The 25,098-nt window shown below is 37.5% G+C and overlaps 1 protein-coding gene across 1 annotated transcript in view; it reads left to right on the top strand.

Moving 5' to 3' along the window:
* LOC122806635 (cholesterol transporter ABCA5-like) overlaps positions 1–25,098 on the top strand; it is a 1,155,982-nt gene that overhangs the window by 932,518 nt on the left and 198,366 nt on the right. Inside the window, exons 20-22 of the mRNA XM_044077221.1 lie at positions 3,287–3,435; positions 9,758–9,833; positions 23,023–23,117. Coding sequence (XP_043933156.1) covers positions 3,287–3,435; positions 9,758–9,833; positions 23,023–23,117 — 320 coding nt within the window. The remainder of the gene's footprint in view (positions 1–3,286; positions 3,436–9,757; positions 9,834–23,022; positions 23,118–25,098) is intronic.

Here is a 25,098-nt window from a genome sequence, read left to right on the forward strand (position 1 = left end):
TGGGACAAGTATATCAAACTGGGAAATCACAATGTGGAAACGAGGTACTGCTAATGGAAGGATACGTGTACCATGTTGAAAAGAAAACTAAAACAAAAACATACTGGTGTTGCAAATACAAAGTTTCCGATAAATGTAAAGGTAGAGCTATTACTTTATCGGCAACAGAAGGTGAAGAGTTAGTAAAATCTGTAGAGCACCACCATTCAGGGGAACCAGAAGAAGTAGAAAAGTATAAAGTGTGTCATGAACTGAGACAGAGAGCTAGTTATTCTAGAGATTCACCGTGTTTAATAGTAGATGATGCTATAGTGTCATCTTCTTTAGATTTTGCAACCTATCTACCTAGTAGAAGGGCATTATTGCAGGCTGTTAGAAGAGTACGAATTAAAAAGAAAGAATCAGGTTTAACTTCCCCGTATTATTTAAGTGATATTTCACCAGAGAGTTTTCCTTTGAAAAATGGCATGTTTCTGAAAAGAACAATGAGCAATTCAACTAGCCAAAATATTGTTATACTACTGACTACTAAACAGAATCTGAAAGATTTATCTATTGCTGACATTTGGTTAATGGATGGCACGTACTTTAATAGAGAAGGGGAATGTCGCCAGCTTTATACAATTCATTCACTTATAAAGTATGGCGCATATTCAAAAAGTGTTCCACTAATTTTTTGTCTTATGACTAAAAAATCTTTCAAATTGTACAATCTGATGTGGTAATGCTTATTTAACCTAATGAGTGAAGAATGTTTAAGTGCAGTTGTGTCCTTTCTACTATGCAATTTTGAAATTTCAGCAATCAAAAGTATAAAGCATAATGTCAGTAACGTTGTATGTAGGGGTTTATTCTTCCACTTTGGAAGGAATATCTGGAGAAAAGTGTAAATGTTGGGTCTGGGCTCACTTTACAACTCAGATATACACTTTCAGTTGTCCGTAAAGAAATTAGCTGCTTTAGCATTTCTGGATGAAAAGGACGTGTTACATGCTTTTACTAGACTGAAACAGATATTTCCCAAAGAAGGTAAACCACTAATAAAGTACTTTTCAGAGTGGTATTTATTTGGGAAACCTAGGAGTTTCTGTACAAGATTGACGACATGTATTAGATTTCCACCATTGTTTCCAGTAAAATTTTGGAATATTTCAGTGTTAAATGAATTAAATCTGCATAGGACACAAAATGTCATCGAGGCATGGCACAGACGGTTTAAGTGTATCACTGGAAAGCATGTATGCGATTTGTACAGTATTGTGGAAGCTCTGGTGCATGAGCAAAATAGAATAGATGAGGTTCGTAGAAGATTGTCAGCTGCTTGCCCTACTTCCCCAAAGAAAAGAGCACTGATTCGTAGACAACAGTTTCAGACAATATATGAACATAAGGATGAATATAATTTGTTGGATTATCTAAGAGCCATAGCGTCCCTGCTGAAGATATAGTTATTGATATGAGAGGATAATTATGTTTTGATTTATGGACATCTTAGTTTTTCTTAGTGTAGTATGCAAAAGATACAGTCACGAAAGATGACTTTACGTTTTACTTTCATGTGGAGTTTTGCTGTTTTATGTTACAGATACAAAGGAAGTATTTACGTTTTACTTTTGGTTAAATAAAGCACCCAGGTGTGTGAGCAGTATTCTGCCACTTGAGATTTCGGTAATATGAGTTTCGCAAAATCATATTTTCACAGTAGTATACTTTCGCGATAGTGAGCTTGTTTAACTTAGATTCAATGAAATGGAAATTTGTCCAGCTAAAGTAGATCCATATATATATATATATATATATATATATATATATATATATATATATATATATATATATATATATATATATATATATATATATATATATATATATATACACACACACACACACACACACACACACACACACACACACACACACGTGTCTATGTGTCATGATAGACTGGTTTTCCTTATTGGACTGGTGATCTTCCTTATACCTGCCTATTATCAGTTTTAAACTCCAGCTGTCCTGTGACCCTGTCTAGGACAAACACTTATTAGATAATAAATGAATAAATGTATGAATGACTGATGTATATCACATTGCTAGATGGTGGTCAGCTATTGTACTGGTATATTCTTGAGCTGCGTATGGCCTGATGTTAGCTGATGCTTCTTTCATAATGAAGCTGGATATTATAGTATGTAGAGGCACAGTTAAAATGACCTGTGTGTCATCCACATAAATATAGTGACATAGATGATCTCTACATATTATATACTACATGACACGTCACATCACCTCTATAGGCTTTGGCAGTGAACACTTGGACTTTCAGGCATGCTACGGCAATTCTTACATATGGTTACTCAGAGCTCAGTGACTGAAACTGGGTCTTGGAATCCCATGTAGTTTTTATATGATGGCATAAACATGCACATTTTGCTATTTGCACATCTAATGCACATGGTTTATTTTAGAAAGTCACACAGACACATCTTACAGAAACAGAAACATCTCAAAAGCTTGGAGAAGTCCCTTACAATGCATGCTCCAGCCCTCACAGTTTGCTACAGCAGTGAGAAACAATCATATTCAAGTTTCTTACTTAGTGTGCTATGTTCCATTATGAGCTGTAAATATAAACATATGTAATGATTTCCTTCAATAGCCTTCTGCATTTAGCACACATATCAGGGTTGTCAGTGACATACATGATACTATTATATTATGTATGTCAGTGACACACATAATATAATAATAATAGTAGATGATGGCAGATGATTTAAGGTAAAGATAAGTCTGATTCTCAACCAGTAAAGTTATCACATCACCTTTGGGTCCACCTGTTTTCTGTCAGTGAGCCCACATGGCATTTCTCCTTGTATTTTGTCACATAGCTCTCAAAAGCATGGGGAAATCTTGTGATTTGATCATTTTGAATACTTTCCATATTGTGTATGTTTCATTTTTGTGAGTAGCATAAGCAATGTTTTATATAAAGACTGTACAATTATACTTTTTCAAAATATTTCTGTACTGCTTCAAAATTCAAAATTGTGCTGTAAAATAAAATTGCTATTAAGCAAATAAATTAGAATATGCAGGTAACCATATTTCTACAACGCTGCAAAATCCAAAATTGCACTATGAAGTAAAATTACTATTAGAATATGAATAGCAAAAATTATGAAGACAAAACATTGTTAGATTTGGACCAGCTTTTATTCAAATTGATGACACTCAGTAAAAAATCTTCATTGATGCTATTAAACCAATGTACTAACATGGCATTTTACTGCAGGTGGTGATGAATGATGAGTTACTCAGGTATATTGGCTACTGCCCTCAAATCAACCCACTCTGGCCCTTTCATACTGTGAAGGAGCACCTTGAAATTTATGCTGCTATTAAAGGGCTGAGGAAGGAAGATGCAATGGAAACCATAAAGAGGTAAGCAGTACTTGCTGGGTCGCCTTCTGACAACTGTATCACAAATATGTTTTTTGGATATAAGTTCATAAGACAATCATTGCATTCTAGGATACATCACTAATGTTTTCTTGCTTCAAGTCCCTTTATTTTTTCCTGATAAATAAGAAAAAGTACCATAATTTACTATTTTATTATTTAAACAAATAGGAGCTGGACCTTTAGGGACCTTTTTCAGCCATGTTGCAGTTATAATACAATATTGCACAGGAAACTTTCCTTAAGGATCATTCCAAAAATACATGCAAAACCATGTTACTGTATCATCTTCAGTGCATCTCAAAATATATTTTTCTCTTTTACTACAAGAGACAGTAGCACTGTACAAAATGCTGGAAAAGTGCCAGTCAGGGCACACAAGGCATGGATTCCATTTCATTAGATGCAAGGTTGTTACCGAAACTCAGCTACAATGTTGACATGAGATGTCAGTCAAGATTGTTAAGATAAGCAGTCATATGTAACTGTGAGCCAGGTATTGTTGGATCATAAAGCTGCATCTAAGTGCTCCAGAGATTATGTTTTAGTGCAGTGTAGAATGACAGAAAAGAAGGAATGTTCAAACTGTGTAAGATAATCACCATAACAACAGATCTTGAGGAGAGGTCTGGTAAATCAGCACATTTTATTTTTCAGCCTTCTGTTCCAGATAGAGATAGTTTTGCACTTGCCTTGAAGGTTAGCTACATAGGAGTGTGAGACAGACATTATATCCAGCACTGTCATGCACATACATCTGTCCTTGAAGCCACATCGGACCTTAATAAGGAAGGGTGTTTGTAGCACCCAAATGCCAGCATCTACTAAAACCAAATGAATTTTAATAAATCTACAAATAACTTGTACACATTTAGATTAAAAACTTATATCCACACTACTCTTAGGGGTGGAAGGAGACTAGGTTGACTATTACAGGGATATCTGTTCACTGATCTGCTGTTATGGTAAGTATCTTATATAACTGCACTGTTGTAGTCAAGGACAGTCACTGCAATAGCATATCATAACTTTTGGGTACAGACTAAAGCAATATGTTGTTTTTTTTTTTGGGACATGGTTGTAGAGCTCTATCTTGAAGTAGTTTTTAAAATTATTTTACTGAGATTTCAAATGAGATGTAATAAGGTTAACCACCAGAACAGTCTGTGTATACAGAGAGAATGGCATGTGGATACAAAATGGAGACAATATCAAAATCTGAAGAGCAACTTCATGCAGTAATTTCCATGTTGCAAGGAACTGTGGGAGATGGAGTGATATGATAAGCACATTTTGGAAAGCTCCAGGAAATAAGGGAGTTAAAAGAAAGACAAGTAGTTGCAGAATGTATTGTGTTAACATTGTAAATCTCACAATTAACAGTTAAATTGAAGAAATGTCCTTCTTAATAGAGCAGATGGGCCATGAGCTGAATATGGCTGATGAAAGAGCTGATCATGGCATGACTATCTGCAGAATGTTGCCTTAACTGAAGGTATGAAGGGCAACAATATTGTTTTATTTCTTGAAAATTATTTGTAGAAATGGTTGACCACCCTCCAGGTCTGTGGGTTAACATGGAAAGGGCACACAGAGTGAAGAGAAACTTAACAGTAACTATTTAGGCAGTTGTGTAACAAGTGGTCTCACAAGACCAAATTACAGATCCTGTAGGCAGCAGCTGAGCTTAAAGGCTTAAGCTACTAGGCCAGAAACTTAAGGTAGTGGAGAACTTTGTCTTTCAGATATACAAAACACAACAGGCATTCGGACAGGCAGTCTGGAAGGGTTGCCAGGTTAGAGGTCAAGTATGAGCAGCATATCCAGCAGTTCAAAGTGTTCTTGTAGGATGGTAACTTATCCTTCAAACAGGTAGCAGACACTTGTCAGGCATTACTTGGAAGGTACCTTGGATGTTCAAAATCAGTCAGCCAGTCTAGCCCATACACACAAGATGGAAATGCAGCATAGTGGTTAGAAGAATGACTTAGAAAAGGCAGTTCTATAGTTTCAGGGGATAGAGGTTTAGCCACAAGCTCGGTTACTCTGGTTTAGCCCTTTCCCCTTCTTGGGACAGTGTTGGTTGTAGGATAGAGTGGAGAGAGTCATGAGGGAGACATCATCAGAGACAACCATACTAGAAGATCATTAAGGAAAGCAAGAATATTTGAGTTGTTCTGGGTGCCCTGGAAGCAGTTTATTCCAATCATGACCAGTGTAGAGGAGACAAGGAGACAAGGGATGGCAGCAAGAAAGATCTGACTAAGGTAGCCAAGGGTACTTACCACTGCTTCATCCTTCTAAGTCTGTGTGAAGACCAGTGTCTTCCATTTTGGAGTAAGATCACATACTGTTGGTGGTGTTGAAGTGTTTAGTCCTGAGATCAAACCACCTTCTCCATTTTTGTGTTGACTGTGTCTCTTTGAGGGAGCTGTTGCTATTAAGTGCTAATTCCGTTACCTATACAAAGTATTGCTACTGCCCAGATATTCAAAGGATAGAGCTATGAGGTCCTGGCCATTTTCTTAGACATTCCATTTAACAGCCAGCATGCTAAATGGTGATGTGATCTCCACAGTATCTGGGCCAAGTAGCAATGGCAGACAAATAGCTCCTGTTTATCCACAACAGGTACCTCTGACTCTTTTACCATTATGCATCTTAGGTTTCATGTCAGTTAATGAACTGTACAGTGGCACATGCTGTATTTATGCTAAACCTTCCCTAAGTAGTGTGAGAAGGATGGCCATTGGGTTCACTAAGGGTACAGATTCTCAGGAGCATGTTGTCTTTTTTGTTATGTTTTCTTGTATCTGTTCTAATTAAATGTTAATAATGTTTGGGGGTATAAATATTAATTTATTAAGTGGGTTACCTCTGCTGCTGAATTTAGAGAATCAGGAACTGCATAGACACTGGCTCTTTGAAAGGGGAGTCTAAAAGAAGGATATTGGTAGATGACCTTGGGAACTTAGGTATTCAGGAGTACAATATCCATATTGTTGCACATCAGTGTACAGCTGGTATTTTATAACTGAGGTATCCAGAGGAAATGTTAAAGTGATTCTGAATTAAAAAGAAAGAGTACAGATTGGGGTTTATGACACAAAGCAGTGGCACATACTTTTGATAAAGCAGCAGTTAACACTAGAAAAAAACACAAAAGTTCACCAGCTTCAAGAACTACACTCGTTATGCTGTGTAATATATAAACATGCTCAAACTTAATAGATACATTAAATTTATACTTAAAAACACTGCAAAAGCTCAAAACACAGATTGTAGCTTTATAATAAAAATAAGACTTAATCAAATAAAAACAGCAATCAATAACACATGAGGTTAAATAAGCAATGTAAAAAAGTCACATGACATATGATCACCAATCAGCGAAAATTAAATTACAAAATTTAATGTTATCATAACTATGCATCCAGAGGTGAAAGACATGAGGCAGAATTCAGTTAAAACGTCATTAGTTTTCTGTATTGAAATAGAGTTTAACAGAAGCGTGATAATTCAAACTTTCACTGCACATATTCTCCAACTGTAGTTACCACGTAGGGTAGAATGCAGTGATGTTTTGAGTAGTATGCAGAGTACATAGGCATGGTTCAAGGCAGTGTGTAGGGTGAAAGTGATTCAGTTACACTAATTGCTCACTTGTGTAGTAGTATGCATGGACAACATGCAGTGCATGTAAATGAATGCATAATAACATGCAAATAAGTTAGTTCTGAGATGCAAGTGGAGTAAATAAAATCATTGCAAATTCTAGTGTTCACTTCTGCCAGAAGCATAGCTAGAGTGGGGCAAAGAGGACAGCTGTCTCTGGTACCAGGTGTTATGGAGAGTGATTGGGAGATGTTGACTGATGGTGCTGAATGCTGGTACAGAAGTGAATGAGTGAATGCCAATACTGCTTGTGAGATGTAAGACTGAAGATCCTTGTTGCGTTGTGTATTGCTACAAAAGAAAGACAGTTTTTTTAGTCTTACTGAAGGACCTTATTTTTATTTATTTATTTTTTGCTCTTCAGTCAACTAAATTTAAGGTTAAAGGGGTGAAACACAGCTGCAGAGATAGAAATGGAAATGGGTCTGTCTTGTTCCTTATGTAAGGAATGCCAGATTGGGGGAAGACTTTCTTTTTTTTTCCTTTTTAACTCTTAAATTAAGTTGAGGGGTGAATGGACCTTTTTTTTTTTTTTTTGAGGGATGCCAGATCAGGGAATGGCATTGGGTGCTAGATAAGTCAGCTATGGCTATGGTTTTTGTACACTATTATACAGTGGCACAGCACTCTGGAGAAAAAAACAAGTTGTATCTTATGGATTTAATCTGCACACGGCAGAACTTTGTTTCCTTAGTGGCTGCCATTTGTGAGCTGGTAGCACGTCTTCACAGGCCTAAGGTACACAAGTTTTACAGACAGCAGTTCATTTACCATATTTTGGCTAATGAGGAGTCTGCATCAATATATAGAGTAGATGGGAGCATTCTGAGAAGCCTGGTAGATGTATTCCAGCCACATGCTGAATTATGTGAATGCCAGGTCTTCATATACATGTGAGTTAAATTCTGTTGAGACATGTTATGTGCAGCTGCTATTATTCTCACAACAGGGACCTACTGGGGATACTTTTAATTCTCAGCCACATGCTCACTGATACTCATCTCATTGATATTGTGCTGCTGCATGTTCGTGAACTTAGACTCCCTGTGACTGAAAATGAAAAATTACCACGTGTGGCTTCTATAATGACACGTAGCTCCCCAACATACTAGGTGCTATAGATTCCATTCATATTGCAGTAAAAATGTCTCTGGTCCAGAAACATAAAGGTATATTAAAAAAATGGTACTATTTCCCAAACTGTCACGTAATCTGCAACACTGAGTGAATTATTTCCGATATGCATGTGCGTGGCACCCAGGTAGATCACATAATTCCCACATGTGGCATACATCTGACCTGTATGCTTGCCTTATATGTGGAAATTTCCAACACATCCATCTTACCATTATGTATTTGCAAATCACATTTTTATGAATACCATCCACTAGAATCTGCTAATAATAATTCATTCTTAAAGTCTGCATGTCTTTGGTTTGGAACAAGTACCTATAATACCTGAAACATTAATAATGTGATCCTTTTCCTAATAGTGTTAAAAAACATTGCTTTTAATTTCCCCTTTTATATCAACCAAAAGTTCTTTAATGCAAAACATGCAGCAGACATTCTGTTTTAACAGTACGGAACCAGCTAGACAAAATGCCAGGCAAACAACAGACTTACTCTCAGACATGACAAAACCTCTGAAGTAAAGTCTGTCCTTTGCTTTAGAATGCGTAAAAAATTTACCAGTCTAAATGTTTTGCATGTACTGCAGCCTTTGAACTGTTTTATTAGGTTTTATTTTAAGTAGATTCTCTAAAAAATTATATATATTTCCCCCTTTATAGATAAATGGCGATTTTGAAGGTATTTAAATTGTCAAAGAATGAAATCTGGTATTTCCACCTTAAAGCTTTTGAGCTAGAAACTGCATGATAACATAATTGTTTTATCTTCAGCATTTCCAGGACTCTTAGCTTGACATTAATTTCCTCTTAGCTGAATTGCATCATTCTGTCACCATAATTCAACCGTATTCGTCACCCCAGCCATGCTTATATATATGTATATATATATATATATATATATATATATATATATATATATATATATATATATATTGTTTCCTAGTCATTTGCATTAAAAGTACTTACATATCAGGAATAGAATGAAGCTGTAACTTGTGCTGCAAAGCAACAACTCAACACTATCAGTTCTCCACTGTTGCTATTCTGTACACTTGTGGAAACTGAACATATTTCTTCTAAGACAAATGTACTAAAAGTGTTCTTTATCCAGACACCATACTCATGAGTAGTGATTGATTTGGCTGGCAGTTGTGACACTTATTTAGAAGTATAACACTATGTAGGTTTTCTTCCTAACTAAAGAGCATGATGCTTCATGCTGCAGTGGTTCAAAGTTAAGCAGAATGCCTCCCCACATTTCCTTTACTACTTCTACCGCTAACTCTGGGCCTCTAATTAAAGGAGCATGCTTGCAGCATTTTTCTTTCCTTACACAGCATATACAGCTAGTTGTCTTTTGATGCAGTAATACATCCATATATTCAGATGTAATCTAAACGTTATTTATTTTAACTCCTCTGAGCTATAGTTAATACAAAGTTGGAAGCAATGTTTGGTTTTAATGTAAACGTTCTTATGATGCATTGTGATTTCAGAGTGGGTAATACACTGGAACTGAAGGAACATTTCCAAAGTCCAACAAACAAATTATCTGCTGGAATAAAAAGAAAGGTATGTATCTGCTGTGGGTGTATGTTGTAATACTGAGACTTATTTGACTGAATAAGATAAAAGTAAAATCATACGACCAACTGTGTTAAGAGCATGGAATGAAATATACCAGAAAGTTTGGATTTCAGTTTTAAAAGTGTCCACAAATGCACTTCGTAAATCTTTTATTGTACAGCTGTAAAAATAATGTATTATAGAGCGCAAATTATGCAAATAAAAAAAAACCACTGTTACTAAACAGCTGGGAGAAGAAAATTAAAATATAGAAAATGGCTACTGCTGTGCTATCTAGATTGTAAATGGTTAAAAGTGTAGGTGTTTCTGCATGGGGCAAATCCTTGCCCCCCCCCATTTATGGGGGATATGCTATCACTGCTGCACTACTTCAACATCTCTGAGGCCACATGACCTCAAGTATGTACTTGTTTTCCAGGAAAGACATGTATTTCCAATCCCGTAAGGTTTTACAACCTCAGAGGTGGAATATGTAACCAGTGCGGCAGAAACACAGCCCCTACATTGAGAATGCAAAGTGGCTTGATCTCCTGCAGACATATGTGATGTCAAATTTTATTTCAGAAGTTTAAATCATCTAACCTTTGGAACTATATATGCACTGAATTAACTTTATCCTTAGAATTCTTGTCTTTTTATGTTTGACCTTATGTATGCTTTTTTCCTTTTAGTGTTAATCTCATAGCAAATGTTTATTATACGCCTGCAAACATTATAATAAAAACAAAAATAATCTCAAATTGATTCAAGTGACAACTACAATGACAAGTATTCACTATCTAGTACTGCTTAGCTAAGACATTAGACACATGTATATTTTATTAGTCATGTTTAAAATTTTATTATCGCTTGCTACTGCAATTGCTTGCAACATTCTATACTCCTGTTCATCTGAAAGTTATTTGAGTTTGATTATAGATATATAGGTTAGCTTGTTTCACAGTTGCTTGAATTTAGTCATAAAGATATTCTATTAAAAGTGACTGAAGTAACTCATGATAATAACCCATATTTAACAAGATCAGGGTAACACAGTAAAAAAAATGTCAGTGTGAAATCTCCTACCCTAGGTTTTACAAAAAGGCTTATCACTTGTGGTAAGTGCCTATCACAAATTGATCAATTACAGTGATGATGAGACAATACAATTCAGACACAGCAATGACAAAGACTTCATTAGCATATCTCTGAATCACACATTAATCCACACTAGCATTATTAGACTTGTCAACTGTAATGGCCATAGAATCGCACTGGCAAAGGTATCTCCCTACATTCTCACACACACACACACACACACACACACACACACACACACACACACACACACACACACACACACACACATTGTCATGCTAATATCCCAACCACCAAGTCTTTATTGAATTTACCTGCACCATGAGTACTTCTATAAGGTTTTTAGAATGGTCTCTTTTACTCCAAAAGTGAAATTTTATGTGACCAGGAAATTCTCTGAATGAATTTGCTATACTGTTTGTCACAAGTATCACATTAGAGTGCATCGAGGATCTGTTTCCTAGTGATTGTTGGGGGAGTTATGTTCAATGGTATTACCTAAGGGGTGTAGGAGGAAGGGGGGGGGTAAAGTTGGAGCTAAATTTATTGATCAGTAGATTTGCTGTATCTTCTGTTTCAGTGTAAGTGGCTCCATTTGCAATTAGTTTGGCATATTGTTGTGTGCTGCCTTTCAGGTTGCAGATATAGTTAAAGAAAGTTTTGTGATTATTCTTGGCCTGGGAGGTTATTTTCACTGTGAATTTGCCTTTGTTGGACTTGATTAGCCCTGCTTGTTTCTATGCATTATAGTCTTTAGAAAGTGTATGTTTCCTAGCTAGTTTGTTGATTGTTATGTTAGTATCCATCTTGGGCTATTTCTAGTGTGATTGTACATTAAGAAGGCTTGGGACTGCAATCTAGTGGAAGCAGAGAGTAGCATAGTCTGTTTTGAGCAGGGAATCACACAGGAAGGCTTAAAATGATATACTTTCATTTGTCAGTGGCCTATTTAATCTGTTTAGTCAGTTTTCACTGCCTCTATAAAGTTAGCACATTTGAGCAGCTCTTGGCTCATTTCCACACAGTTCACAAATGCATTGCATCCAACCCATCCAGTCCACTGATTCCTGAGTGTTTAACTTGAATCTGGTGTCACCCTACCACAGATAAGTACCTTACATTGAATGTTTGCACTTTCATTAGTTATTTACAATTACTGCTGCTATATTTCTGAAAATATTGATTGTATTTTTCTGCATTTTATCGTTGTAAAGTTCTATTGCTTTCTACTTTCACCATCATCAAAAGGCTCTCCAACTCTTCCTCACTTTCTGTATCATAGTGGTATCATTTGCACATCTGAGGCTGCTATTCCTTCTCCTGGCAATTTGTACTCCTCAATAAAACATGTATATAGACAATTTAGTGTAGCTAATCATCTAACATTTTTTGGAAGGTAAGATAAAAGTAGAGGACCCAAAGAGATCCCACATAGACATAAGGAGAATATGTAAAACTCTACACAGTCAGTGATATGAAGTTAAGAATTAAGCAGAGGATTTGGCGCTGTGAGGCAGACATCCTATCACTCTGCACAGACAGTAACATGATGTCAGGACTAAGCCACTGGACTTGGAGCTGTTAGGAAGACATCTCACTGAGCTACCATGCTGCCTCAAATAGACCTGTTGCTGAAGCCCTCAGAAGACTAGTACAGCTGCAGTGAAAGTAAAAAGTTTTCTTAAATACATATAATAAACAACTTGAAACATCTTATGGCATTATGGGATGGAGCTTAATTCTATGATGTTTGACCATAAATTCAATTTATTCCACTTTTAACTCTCACTTTGTTATATACTTTTATATGACCTTAACACCTCCTTCAGCTCACTGCTAACAACTGATTACACATTCCTGCTCTACTTATTGTGTCTTATTATATACAGTAATAACAAAAATACACACCATTAGGATACTGCAACAGCATCAGTGTTCTCTAATTAATGGAACCAAAGTTAGCAAGCACTGCTCACGGCCATGCGGATTGTTATATCACTGTACCCTTATTCTGTTGATTGCATATTTCTCTGATTTTCCTTTTCTATATTATGTGATGCCTTACAAATATGTTTTATTATGATTCATTTGTTGATAAAACCTGCTCTAGTATGTGGCTTATAATCCATTACACTGCTAAATGTTTTAGACAAAGTTTATAACAAGATAGGAGAATATAAGATGTTATAAGAAATAGATTGCTAAGAATTTGGAACGGTTTGCAATGATCATTCTATTTATAATAAAACCATGAGCACAATCACGACTGAATTGTACAGGAAGCTCATTTCATCAGATGTTTATCAAACTGGACATTTTAATGATTAAAAGGTACTAATGTGCTCACTCTAGTTTTTTATAGGATATTTTTAAATGATGTAGACTGCATCTATAATAACAGAATATAATCAAAATACACAGTAACATGTTCATGCTGTTGTGAAGTGTTACAGCTGTCACTGTCACATTTACTGACAATCAAAGGGCACTGTAGTACCCTAAAGCTGTTTCTCGTTCATTGTATCATGCGGTCTCAGTTTATGGGTATAGGCAAGAACATCAATATTTTAATTCACTATGAACTGCAAAATAAATAATTAAAGAACAGCAGTAACGACTTGTCTGTTGATGTCCACAAAGTAAATGACGGACCATTTCAGAATGCAGCCTGAAACAAGACTAATAGATATAGTTCGGTGAAGATTTATGACTGCCTGCAGCTCTCTCTTGAGATCTGTGTGAATTTTACTGGAGAAATAATTCACGGTTGTTTTCTTTTTCTGAAAAAAAAAAAACTTTTTAGCAACAAATTCTCTCTCTCTACCATAAATAATATTTAAAGCCTAATTTCAACGTTATGTAATTTACACGGTATGATATTTCATTTTATGCTTCCACAAGCAGGAGAATGTTGGCTAGCAATGGAACTGAACTGCATCACTATTGGCTATAGAGGTTTAGTACATAAAATAAGAATGCATGAGGGAGTTTACACGCTGAAATCATTATTTTACTTGTATTTATACAGGGTTTTTGGTTTGGGGGACAATTTATTGTTGTTCTCTTCATTCAGTTTTACATTTGTGCCAATGTGCAACATTATGTTTTTTACTTTTTGCTTGGCAACAAGAAGTGCTGCACTTAATTGAATACATATCTTCAACCGCAATAGTTGCATTTCAACTCCAGTGCAAGCCAATAGTCTGCATTGACAAATATTTATCTTATAGTTGTTGTGGTCATGTAATTAGGCTTTTTAAAAGTACCAATAGCTCTTTTTTTCTTGGTGTTTTTGTAGCCTCAGAGTTCGTATGTATAAGTAACAGGAATGTGAGGGTTTCATTCCCCACACAGTGTGCACAGGTGAGCTTGTCTTCTTGCAAAAATGATGCATTTAGTTTGAACATATTCCATTGTTTGCTTGATCATTTTCTTGTTAGTGATGCTTTGGGATGTCTCACAATAAGCAGATTTTAATGATTTGTTTTCACTCTCCTATGGCTTTAATGAGCCATTCAGTACAAAATTGGAGAGGATGCTCTCGGCTTCACTGGAAATGACTGGGGAATACCAAAGGATGAGATGCAGACTGCTGCTAGGGATAAAAGATTCTGGTGTAGCCTGGTCAACTTGCTACCACTGCACTAGAAAAGATACTTAGAAAATGATGGAATCAGCTTATTTTGCTTTCTGCTTAGAAACTGTTTGTGAACTGTTCCCCGTAATGTGCTGTAACAACGGGTCTATAGAACTGAGCATTTTCTCTTCAAACTTTTATTCGTCTGTGTGACAGCAACTGAGTTCCTAAGGTGGGATAAATGTATGTAAATTTCATGATGATTTTGGTTCATGATACGGTTGCACTAAACAAAATTGCAATGTTCATTATTATGGAAGATTTTATAGCACGTAATTATGATATGCATTGTGAGATATTGTAAATATTTTCTGTAGCTATCCATATATGTGATTCATAGGTGTGTACTAGGCTAATGGCCCTGAAGCCTTTACAAACCTAGCCCATATGATTACCCTGACATTGTGCCACCCGACCTTAGTTCCCAGAGCCTATGTCGAATAGAGCCACTGGAGTGATCCCCGGGGTGAATTTTCCATTTCCCATCCACTCATCAAGGTTTCTCTTCAAGACGGCCAGTGAGATGCTCTGTTTGACATGTATGGGAAGTCAGTAATACAGCAAGTGCAGTCTCTGGGTTATGAACTTGTCCCTCCAGCACGTTCTGTTGATTGTGGTAATGAGGTTGAGGTCACTGGAGCATGTGGTGTGGAGAGATTGGGATTTATTTAGATGTAGCATTTCTGACAGAGCAGGATCAGACATGGCTTTGTATGTCAAGCAGAGATCGCCTCTAAGTAGGCGATATGAGACAGAGAATAGTTGGAGTTTTTTGAGTCTGTCCATATAGGACAAGTGTTTAAGGCCTAGGATCCTCTTTGTGAGGTACTTTTGTGGCCTTTCCAGTTGTTGCAGGTGTCTAGTGAGGTACATGCCAAATGGGGCATCGTACTCAATGATTGGCCTAATGAGGGAAGAGTAGAGGGAGACAATGACCTCTTTCTTCCTGGATGCAAAACCCTTAGTAATGAGATGTGCCACATAGAAGGACTTTCTGACCACAATGGCAATGTGGTGGTCAAATGAGAGGCTGCTGTCAACCTGTGTTCCCAGATCTCTTATAACACCTTCCGTGTTCAGTGGACTACCATCAATGGGGTAATTCATGGGAATTTTTGACACCAGTTGTTGGTTTCAGTGAGGCCTTTCTGTAGAATCTCAACATCACTTGGGGAGTTAATAATAGCTCTCAACTTGCAATCGTCTGCAAACTTTGTCAGCCAGAGACCTGTTGTGTTGGCCTGGACTTCAGAAGAAGCAGACACCAAACAGGAGAGGACCCAGGACCGAACCCTGTAGGACTCCACTCGTGACTGGCAGGCAGTCTGACTTGGAGTCTGCTACTTTAACACTGTGGGCTCTATCTGTGAGCCAGTTTGCAATCCACCTAGTGATATAGGGGTTGATGCCTAGCTTAGTGAGTTTTTCTATGATTCCTGAATGGGGAATGGTATCAAATGCTTTGGCTAGATCAAGGTAGACTGTATAAACCACCTTGCCTTCATCCACAACTCTGGTGACTGACTCAAAGAAGTCAACCAAGTTGAGCAGGCATGACCTACCCTTCACAAAACCAAACTGTGTGGGATCCAGAGTTTGGAGATTCTCTATATCCTTGTTTATTAGGTCCATGATGATGCGTTCCATAGCTTTGCATATCAGACTTGTCAGGCTAATGGGATGATAGTTTCCAGGGTCTATAGTCGCTCCTCCTTTGTGGAGAGGGATAACTGTAGCAGTGTGTCATTGAGTAGGGACAAAGCCTGAGGTGAGGCTGTGATTGAACAGGGCTTACAGCTGAGGGGCCAGTTCACTCTGTAGTTCATGTAGAACACAGCCAGAGATATTGTCAGGTCCCATGAAAGCTGTATTCTTGGCCTTGGACAGTGCTGTTTTAACCTGTGCAGCAGTAACACTGGAGTAATATCGAGTGCTTGGCAATCTACTGGTATTGTGATTGGTCCTTTGGGGGGAGAGGGGTAAAGTTGGCACTAAATCCGTCTGCAGTATATTGGCAATATCTGTTGGCACAGTATAGGAGGTACCATTGTGCAGTAGCTTAGAGCAAATCTGGGTATTGCCATGGAGATTCTTTACATAACTTTAGAAGGCCTTGTGGTTGTCTTTACTATCTGCTGCAATTTTGTTTTCATAGCTAGCTTTAGAGGATTTGATGAGGGATCTCAACTTTTTGTTGAGGCTGATAAGGGAGTTTTTCCAGTCTTGGGACTTATTCCGCATCAGTTTCCTTCTTTTCTTATAGAGTTTGTTTATGGCAGCTGACTACCAGATTGGCTTCCTTTTTTTGGAGGAGAGTGTCTTAGTTCTATTGCTTATGGCGAGAGCCATGCATTTGTGTACTTGTTTGTACAGTCCATTTGTGTATGATTCGGAGGTCATGCAACTATTCTCCATTTGCATGGGTGCCATGAAGTTAGACACCTCTGTTTTTAGGAGCCCAAAGTTAGCTTTGGAGAAGTTTTTCATGGTGGTTACCTTTGTAGGGGTGAGGTGGGAGAGATGTGGATTTCCAGGGTGATTAGTTTGTGGTCGGATCTAACCAGGGAGAAATTAATTATTGGTGTAGAGCAATGGTCGCCCATGTTAGTAATGACCAGGTCAAGGATGTTGCTACCTCCAGTGGGGGTAAGAACGAGCTGGTCCAGGGCATTTGAATTAATGAATTCCAGGAAATGTTGGGCAAGTGTATTGGTATATGAGTAGTTTTCCCAGTTAATGGAGAGGTAGTTGAAGTCGCCCAGTATGAGAGTGTTAGGCTGGACCCTAATATTCTTCAATGTACTTAGGAATATGGAGTGTGAGTCTTGGGACATTGTTGGGGACTTATAGCAGACTACGACCTGAATCACTGTCTTACCCAATGTTAGCTGCACCTGAAGTATCTCTGATGCATTATGTTGGGCTACCAGTCTGGAGGTGTGTGCATCCTTTATGAATATGGAAACACCACCGTCTTTGGAGTTGCAGTCCAAGTTCTGGGGCTGAAAGGTATGGAATGAGTTATAGCCTGGTAGTGCAGGGGTGCTTTTGCTGCCTTGAACCAGGTCCTTGTTACAGCACAAATGTCTATGTTCTCCATTTTAAAGAGTGCTTCAAACAAGTGCATTTTCAGATTTAGACTTCTAGCATTGAGCAGCATGACTCTCAGATTGCATTTGTTTGTAGCTGTTACGGTGGTAATTTGGTCTTTGGAACACCACCTAAAAAAGGCAGTATAGGGGTGGCAAGATCCATGGCCAGTATTCAGAAGCTCAGGGGTGAGAGATGCAGGCCATCTCTGGCAAAGTATCGAGGTCTGTTAATCATGTCATCCCAGGCAGACAGATACTGGATCCCCTTAGAATAACACCAGAAAATTAGTCAGTTGTTGAAATCGATAATTTTCTGCTTGTACTGTGGTATCATTCTGGGTGATGGTAGGATGTCGCTCAGGGCTAGGGCTACATAATCTGAGAGCTCCTCCATGTCACTTTTCATGTAGTCCTGGGAGGTACGTCTCAGGTCATTTATATCCACATGTACAATGACAGAGTCATATTTGCACCTTTTGTTGAGTGACCTGAGTGAGTGCATTATGTGGTGGATCCTGGCACCTGACAGGCAGCTGACTGTTACTTTCTCCTTATTCAACCTAGTGAGTGGGACATCAGTGTGCCTCACTATCGAGTCACCTATGACTAGTGTGTTGGGCATGCTGTTCTACCTTAGGAGCTTTGGTCGAGTGGCACACTGTTTAGGAGAGTTATGTGTCTCGTAATTAGTGTTGCGTTGTGGTGGTCGAGTGCATTTCTGCCTTGGACGTCTGTGCTGTTTGGGTAGATTTTTATTGAGAGCCTCCACAAAGGTAGGTGTGTGGTTTGTGTTTTTATGTGAAGGCAGTGCTGGTGTATGTTCTAGAGAGCTATGTGTTCCACATGGTGTGGTGCAAGTGTTGACCTTCTCCTCTTGACCAGCTATTCCGGACTTGGCTGGAGAGTACGTGGCTTCCAATTTGGATATATAAGTGCATCTCTTGCAAGTCTGAGTGTTTGGAGGTAAGAGGAGAGGGTTGTTGGTGTACATGAGGCAGTTGCTACATTGCCTCAGGATGCCCAAGTTCACCAGGTTAATAGGAGAAAGCCCAGGGAACTGACCTTTAGACATGCCTGGATGGGTGGGTATTAATAATAGTACTGGAGCTATTTCCTTGTAAAATGTTTAGTGCTGGTAGCACTTTTGTGTGCTACAATAATTGCTGCAAGATGTCTGGTAATCTGTATCTGGACTAGACTATTTACAGGAAAGGTAAGAAAAAAGTGCAAACACAGGCTTTTAAACCAAAAAATTGAAAGAGATGGAAAAAAACTGCTAAAACGGACAATAAACTATAATTTCTGGGCCAGAAACCACTCCTCTTGTGGTAGATAGGCTACCTAGTGCTTACCACTCCAAGTGATAAGCTAGAAGGCTTCCCTCCAACATAGTCAGGCTTGGGGGCTCGGAAGCTTACATACAGTCCTGGATACAGCAAGTCTGTATCTGGACTTGACTATTTACAGGAAAGGTGAGAAACAAGTGCAAATGTGGGCTTTTAAACCAGAAGTTGAAAGATATGGAAAAAACTGCCCAAATGGACAATAAACTTCACTTTCTGGGCCAATAACCACTGCTCTTGTGGTAGATAGGCTACCTAGTGCTTACCATTCCCACTGATAAGCTAGAATGCTTCCCTCCAACACAGACAGGCTTGGGGGGCTCAGAAGCTTACATACAGTCCTGGATACAGCAAATCTGTATCTGGACTAGACTAGTTACAGGAAAGGCGGGAAACGCGCAAACACAAGCTTTTGGACCAGGAAGTTGAAAGAGATGAAAAAACTGCCTAAACGGCCAATAAACTACAATTTCTGGGCCAGAAACCACTCTTGTGGTAGCTAGGCTACCCAGTGCTTACCACTCCCACTGATAAGCTAGAAAGATTTCCTCCAACACAGAAAGGCTTGGAGGGCTCAGAAGCTTACAAACAGTCCTGGATACAGCAAATCTGTATCTGGACTAGACGAAGTTACAGGAAAGGCAGCAAACAAGCTTAGAATTTTTTTTACACTAGAACAGCACTGAAAACAATTCAAGTGCAGTCATTTTCCTTTTCATTATATCTTTTAATGGTCATTTGTTTTAAACATTGTGTTCCTTAAAAAGTAAAAGCATTCAAATATTTACAGCTTTTCTTCTTAATATATCTATCTATCTATATATATATATATATATATATATATATATATATATATATATAAATACATATATTGTTTTTGATGAACTCCCCAGCTATTTCAGCATTTATTAGCTGCCTTATGGTGGATGAATAAAACAGTGTAGCATCATCATCTAAAAAATACATGATATTATTTTGTTTATCATTAAAACAGTCAGTTGTATTTTGAATTGAAAACATCACAAGTATTCATACTATTACTTCAGTTACCTAAATGCAGTCAAATAATTACAAATTTGAAAGGATTTCACAGTGAAAAAATATCAGTGGCTAAATAATAAATAGTTGAATTACCCAAGTTTAAATGTAACTCAGTCACAAATAGAAAAGCAGCAGGCAGCATGCTGACTCCGAGACAGTATCATCAGACTAAATATGTACACCTGTTATGAGCATTATAAGAGAACTAGGCTTGAAAAGCTGATGTAGACTATATGGAAGTTCCTCAACCCTTCTCCCCAGCGTTTAATTATTGCCATTTCAAGATCACAGTGCCCAAAAAATGAGTATCAGCAAGTTAAAACTATTGCATTTTTGCACATAATGTACTTTGACCTAATAGTCCAAATATGTTTATCTTTCTGTACTGTGGCTACTAGGATGCTTCACCAACAGAGTTATAAGTCATATTTTTGGGATATTGACTTTCGTCTTTTACCAACCATGTACAAATATGCTTCTAGTCGTACAGTTTCATGTATTATTACCTTTTCTATTCACTGTACATGCATTTCCTGTCTTATAAAGGATAATAATAGCTCATGTTCTTGATTACTATCAAACCAGAATACAGATACCATGCTTTGGGAGAGACACATTTGGTCAGTATTTATTAATTTTATACTGAACTCTCACTATGCGATATTAGCTCCTTGTGAAACTATTCAGATTAAAACCCTCATTGTTTACATTTATTTTTAATTCAGAGTAAGATGTGGTGGAAAATATCTGCAATTGTTATGAGTAAATTTAGACAGCGTTTTACGAAAAGTGAAGCAAGGAAATAAGTATCACTGTAGCTAGAATTACATGAGATACTGCTCACACACTTTGATAACTACAGAAGGTATCCTCGGATATGTAACTCACACCATTTATTTCAGCAATGAAGATATTGTCGTGACATTTCACTGTGTTTGCTGGTAAAATCATTCTGTTTATTTAAGAATACTCATACATAATCAACAGACGCATAAAGAAACATAACCTGTGGCTTGCAGTATGGACACACTTTTCATTTGTTTATTGAGAACAAAAATGTATGTTAAATAGCATTTCTTTGTATAAAAAATTGCCTTCATAAACACTCTCATGATTTATTTACTCATTCTCTGCTACTTGCTTTATCCTGAGTGGATGTGGAGCTTGGGCCAGTCCAAGCAAATGGTATGCTTAAGGAAAAAAACTGATACTGGATGTAATGTCACTACATTGTGTAATGTATACTCATTTAGTCATATGCATATCTAGGGGGCCAGTCAGAGGACTCACAATATACCATATTCTATGTTATGGGGATATGAGAGAAAAGGGTTCCATTTATGTTGTCGAAAGGGCCGTTCGTTGAATGCCATTTCATCAGTACATAAACACAAAACTACAAAAACTTCAAACAGCCACATAAGCAAATTTTTTCCCAGGAGAAAAAAAATCGCTTGGCCATCATCGGGAATTTGCCCTTTCCTCCACTGTACTGCAATTTCAGAGTTGGTATATTTAGTCAGGGGGGGTAAAGCCCCCCACTTTGTAGGGTGTGGCAGTTTGTTTTCTTTGTTGTTGGCCAAGCAATTTTTTTTCCCCTGGGAAAAAATCTCCTTATGTGGCCGTTCAAAGTTTTGGTAGTTCGGTATTTATGTGTCGATGAAAGGTCATTCGATGAATAGACCTTTTGATAATGTAATATAGACCCGAGAGAAACCACTTTTGAAAACCCACATGGACCCAGGAACGGCATGCCGACTACATACAGAAGGCACGCTAGCCATGAAATAAACAGGAAAAGTAAACCAGTATACCAACCTAGTGACCCTATGTAAACCAGTATACCAACCTAGTGACCCTATGTAAACCAGTATACCAACCTAGTGACCCTATGCTCTGAACAGTGCAATTAACCTGACTTATTCTGCACTAACAGTTTTAATATATCTGACTTCTTAAGAAAGGATAAGGTATCCGTACATATAATTTATTAAGAAAAGGACAAAATGTCAGCATTGATTATTATGACAGTGAAGAAAGCAGAACCAATGCACTTCAATGATCTCTATCATGTCAAGAAAGAAGCCTCCATCAGTAAAACATAAGTCTGTAAAATGTTTCATTGATCTGATTAAGAATAATAGTTACATGAATATCAGCTAGTGTAGAAACAGTACTTATTGCTCATTAAAGTTAGAGTATCCCTGTTTACAAAATGATTGTTATTAGGGTCACCATTTAAATGAGGTCTTTCTAGTTGGGGGAAAAGGCAGCCATGCATTTTTGACATATGCAGAATTCACTTCTTTTAAACCCTAAGGGCGATCTTGGAATTATTTAGATATTGGTAATTAAATGGTACATTCCACATGCATCCATAGCTAACAGGAATCAGAATTTAATAGCTGAATGTTTTGTGACATCCATTTTCTATTAAAAGCTAACAAGCAAGGCTGATGGTTTGACTGTTGTAGTGAGAGAGCTTCAGATTGCACTAGGTTTCAGTACAAATTAGATGTGGGAATGGACAATATCTGGGTAGCTCCTGGTTAAGTCAGTTGCACAGATTTTTGGAATGGTTGCCGTTTTAATCACATCTTAAAATATGCAATATTTCTGATGCATCCACTCTGTTTCTGTGTGGTTACCATGATGTTGTGAACTGCAATACTGCAGTTGAGGAATATCTAAATGTATAATTTGAATTTTCAACTATTTAACTTTGTTTCATCATTTTTAGCACATCTGTAGAAATCTCCTTCTTTAACATTGAGGCTGCCATTCTGCAATTCCACCAAGAAATATCACTTTTTATAGTGAAAAAAAACACCACATTAACCAAAGTGACACATTTACACAAAGACGCTGTCAAAGGAGGAATATTTAAATAATTTTGTACATTAGTGATTTGGCTTAGAAGAATATGTTTTTTTTTCTGTTTCAGTTCATTTAAAGACAGCACCATTTTCTCATTTTTCTTTCAGTTAAGCTTTGCACTAAGCATGCTGGGAGATCCTCATGTTATGCTGCTTGATGAGCCATCTACTTCAATGGATCCCAAAGGCAAACAACGTGTATGGTAGGTGACAACTGCTACATGCACTACTTCATGTTGAATGCAACCTGAATATTACAGCAGATATTACAATATATAACAGTATTGTGATAACATTGTGAATTATTTTAGATTTTTGTTAAGATGTGTGAGTTTTAAAGGCATTTCTGGTCCTGCTGTTGACTTTTTTCCTTTTAGGAGAATAAGCATTTTACTCATTGACTTTCTTAGTGGGAAACAAAACACAATATCTTATCTTGCCATTGGGATTATCAATGTTCACAGGTTAAAACTTGTCCTCATCACATATTCTGTTCACTGTAGGATTGCTAGTGAGAGCAGAATATCTTACTATACTAAAATGAATCACAAACTCCTGTAATAAAAAAAATGATTGGAAAGTTTCTAATGCACAGTTTCCTTGAAAATATGTTGAGTCTGATCCCAAAAACACAGCTCAGAAGAAAATAAACTGAATGTCATATATGGTGGAAAGAGACCTGTACTCCTATAGGTGGTTATATCCTTATGAGTGGATGTCAGTCTGTCAAATAACTATTTTGTTGACAAATAGTTCTGTTGTGTAAATAGATCAGAAGCACTATTTGCTGAATGATTCATATGCTTCTCACCTGGGTAACTTCATTTTAGTTTGTCAGCTCATACCTATTATCCTTTTATAACTTCTATCCTCTTCTATACAGCAAACTGATCTATCACTCCTCCTCATTTTCATTTGTACATTAATCCCCACCAGAGCTGGATCCAGCACTATACAATGTAGGCAGTGTCTAGGGCCCCATGGTGGCAGGGGGCCCAAGTACAACATTAAACATTAAATTAAAAAAAAATAATAACAGTTTAATTATATTGCTGAATGACCGCATATTGTCGCTTTAAGAATGAAAAAAAAACATGAAAATGTTTCCAGTGACTGTGTGATGTTCCTTTAAATATGAAAGTTTTCCTGCTTTGTCCATGTCAACCTCCTGCTACTTCCAGCTTTCAGCCAATGATACAGGAGCAGGCTTACAGAGAAGATGTGGCACAAAAAGTTGAGTGCAGCAGCAGGTATCCAGGGTTAACAGCCAGAGAATCCATTGTACTTTGGCAGCATTATACATTTGCTGGTATTACCAGGGGGTACAGCCAGCATTGCATTTTGTGTGCTATCAGGAGGTTTGAAGTCATTTTACTGTACTTTGGCAGAAAAGTCCATGCAACCATCAGGTGTCCACATTTTACATCGAGGTTACATAAAGTTTTGCACTGGCAGGAATTAGCAGGAGATACATCATGTGTGCTGTGTTTGTGTGCGTGAGTGTGTGTTTGTGGGTCTTTGTGGGTCTGTATGTATGTGTGTGTATGCCCCACTTAGTTATATGGCTTGTCAGAGTAAAAATATGTACCATAGATACAGTGGGTAAGACCCGTATTCCTGCTGCCAGACCCGTTTTCATCTAGTACATTAAATACATGTTCATGCAAAACTTGTTGATGTAGTCTGATAGTCTGACAGAAGACATAGGGAGGTCAAAAATGAGATGTAGGTGTCCCCCCCCCAAAAAAAAATAATAATAAAACACAGTATGCTTTATGCATTAATATTTCTGATTTGTGTATGCCTTGGGAGATGTTGAACAAAAGCCAGTACTACAGCAGATATACTGTTTCTAATTGTTTTGCTTTATTCATTGCACTAGAGAAGGAATTAACTCATCAACAGTCTAAGCATGTTGCATTTTAGTCATATCTTTTTGCAGTACCTTATTTACAGCCTCCAGCAACTGCAAAGGGTTTTACATTTGTCAGGTCATACAGTCTGCATTATTTAGAGTGATGATCAGAACCATCTGATCTTCAGCATCTAGTATACAGTCATTGTTGCATATTATTGTGGTACAGTCTTCTCTACAAGATTGGATTGTAAAGGATTTCTTCATTTAAGTAAAAACTGTTGGTCTAGCAGTTAGGAGAGAGGACTAGAGCTCTCACTTGTTAATGA

The sequence above is a fragment of the Protopterus annectens genome, chromosome 7.part0 (genome assembly GCF_019279795.1).
Source record: "Protopterus annectens isolate FY-2018-M chromosome 7.part0, PAN1.0, whole genome shotgun sequence".
NCBI classification, from domain to species: domain Eukaryota; kingdom Metazoa; phylum Chordata; order Ceratodontiformes; family Protopteridae; genus Protopterus; species Protopterus annectens.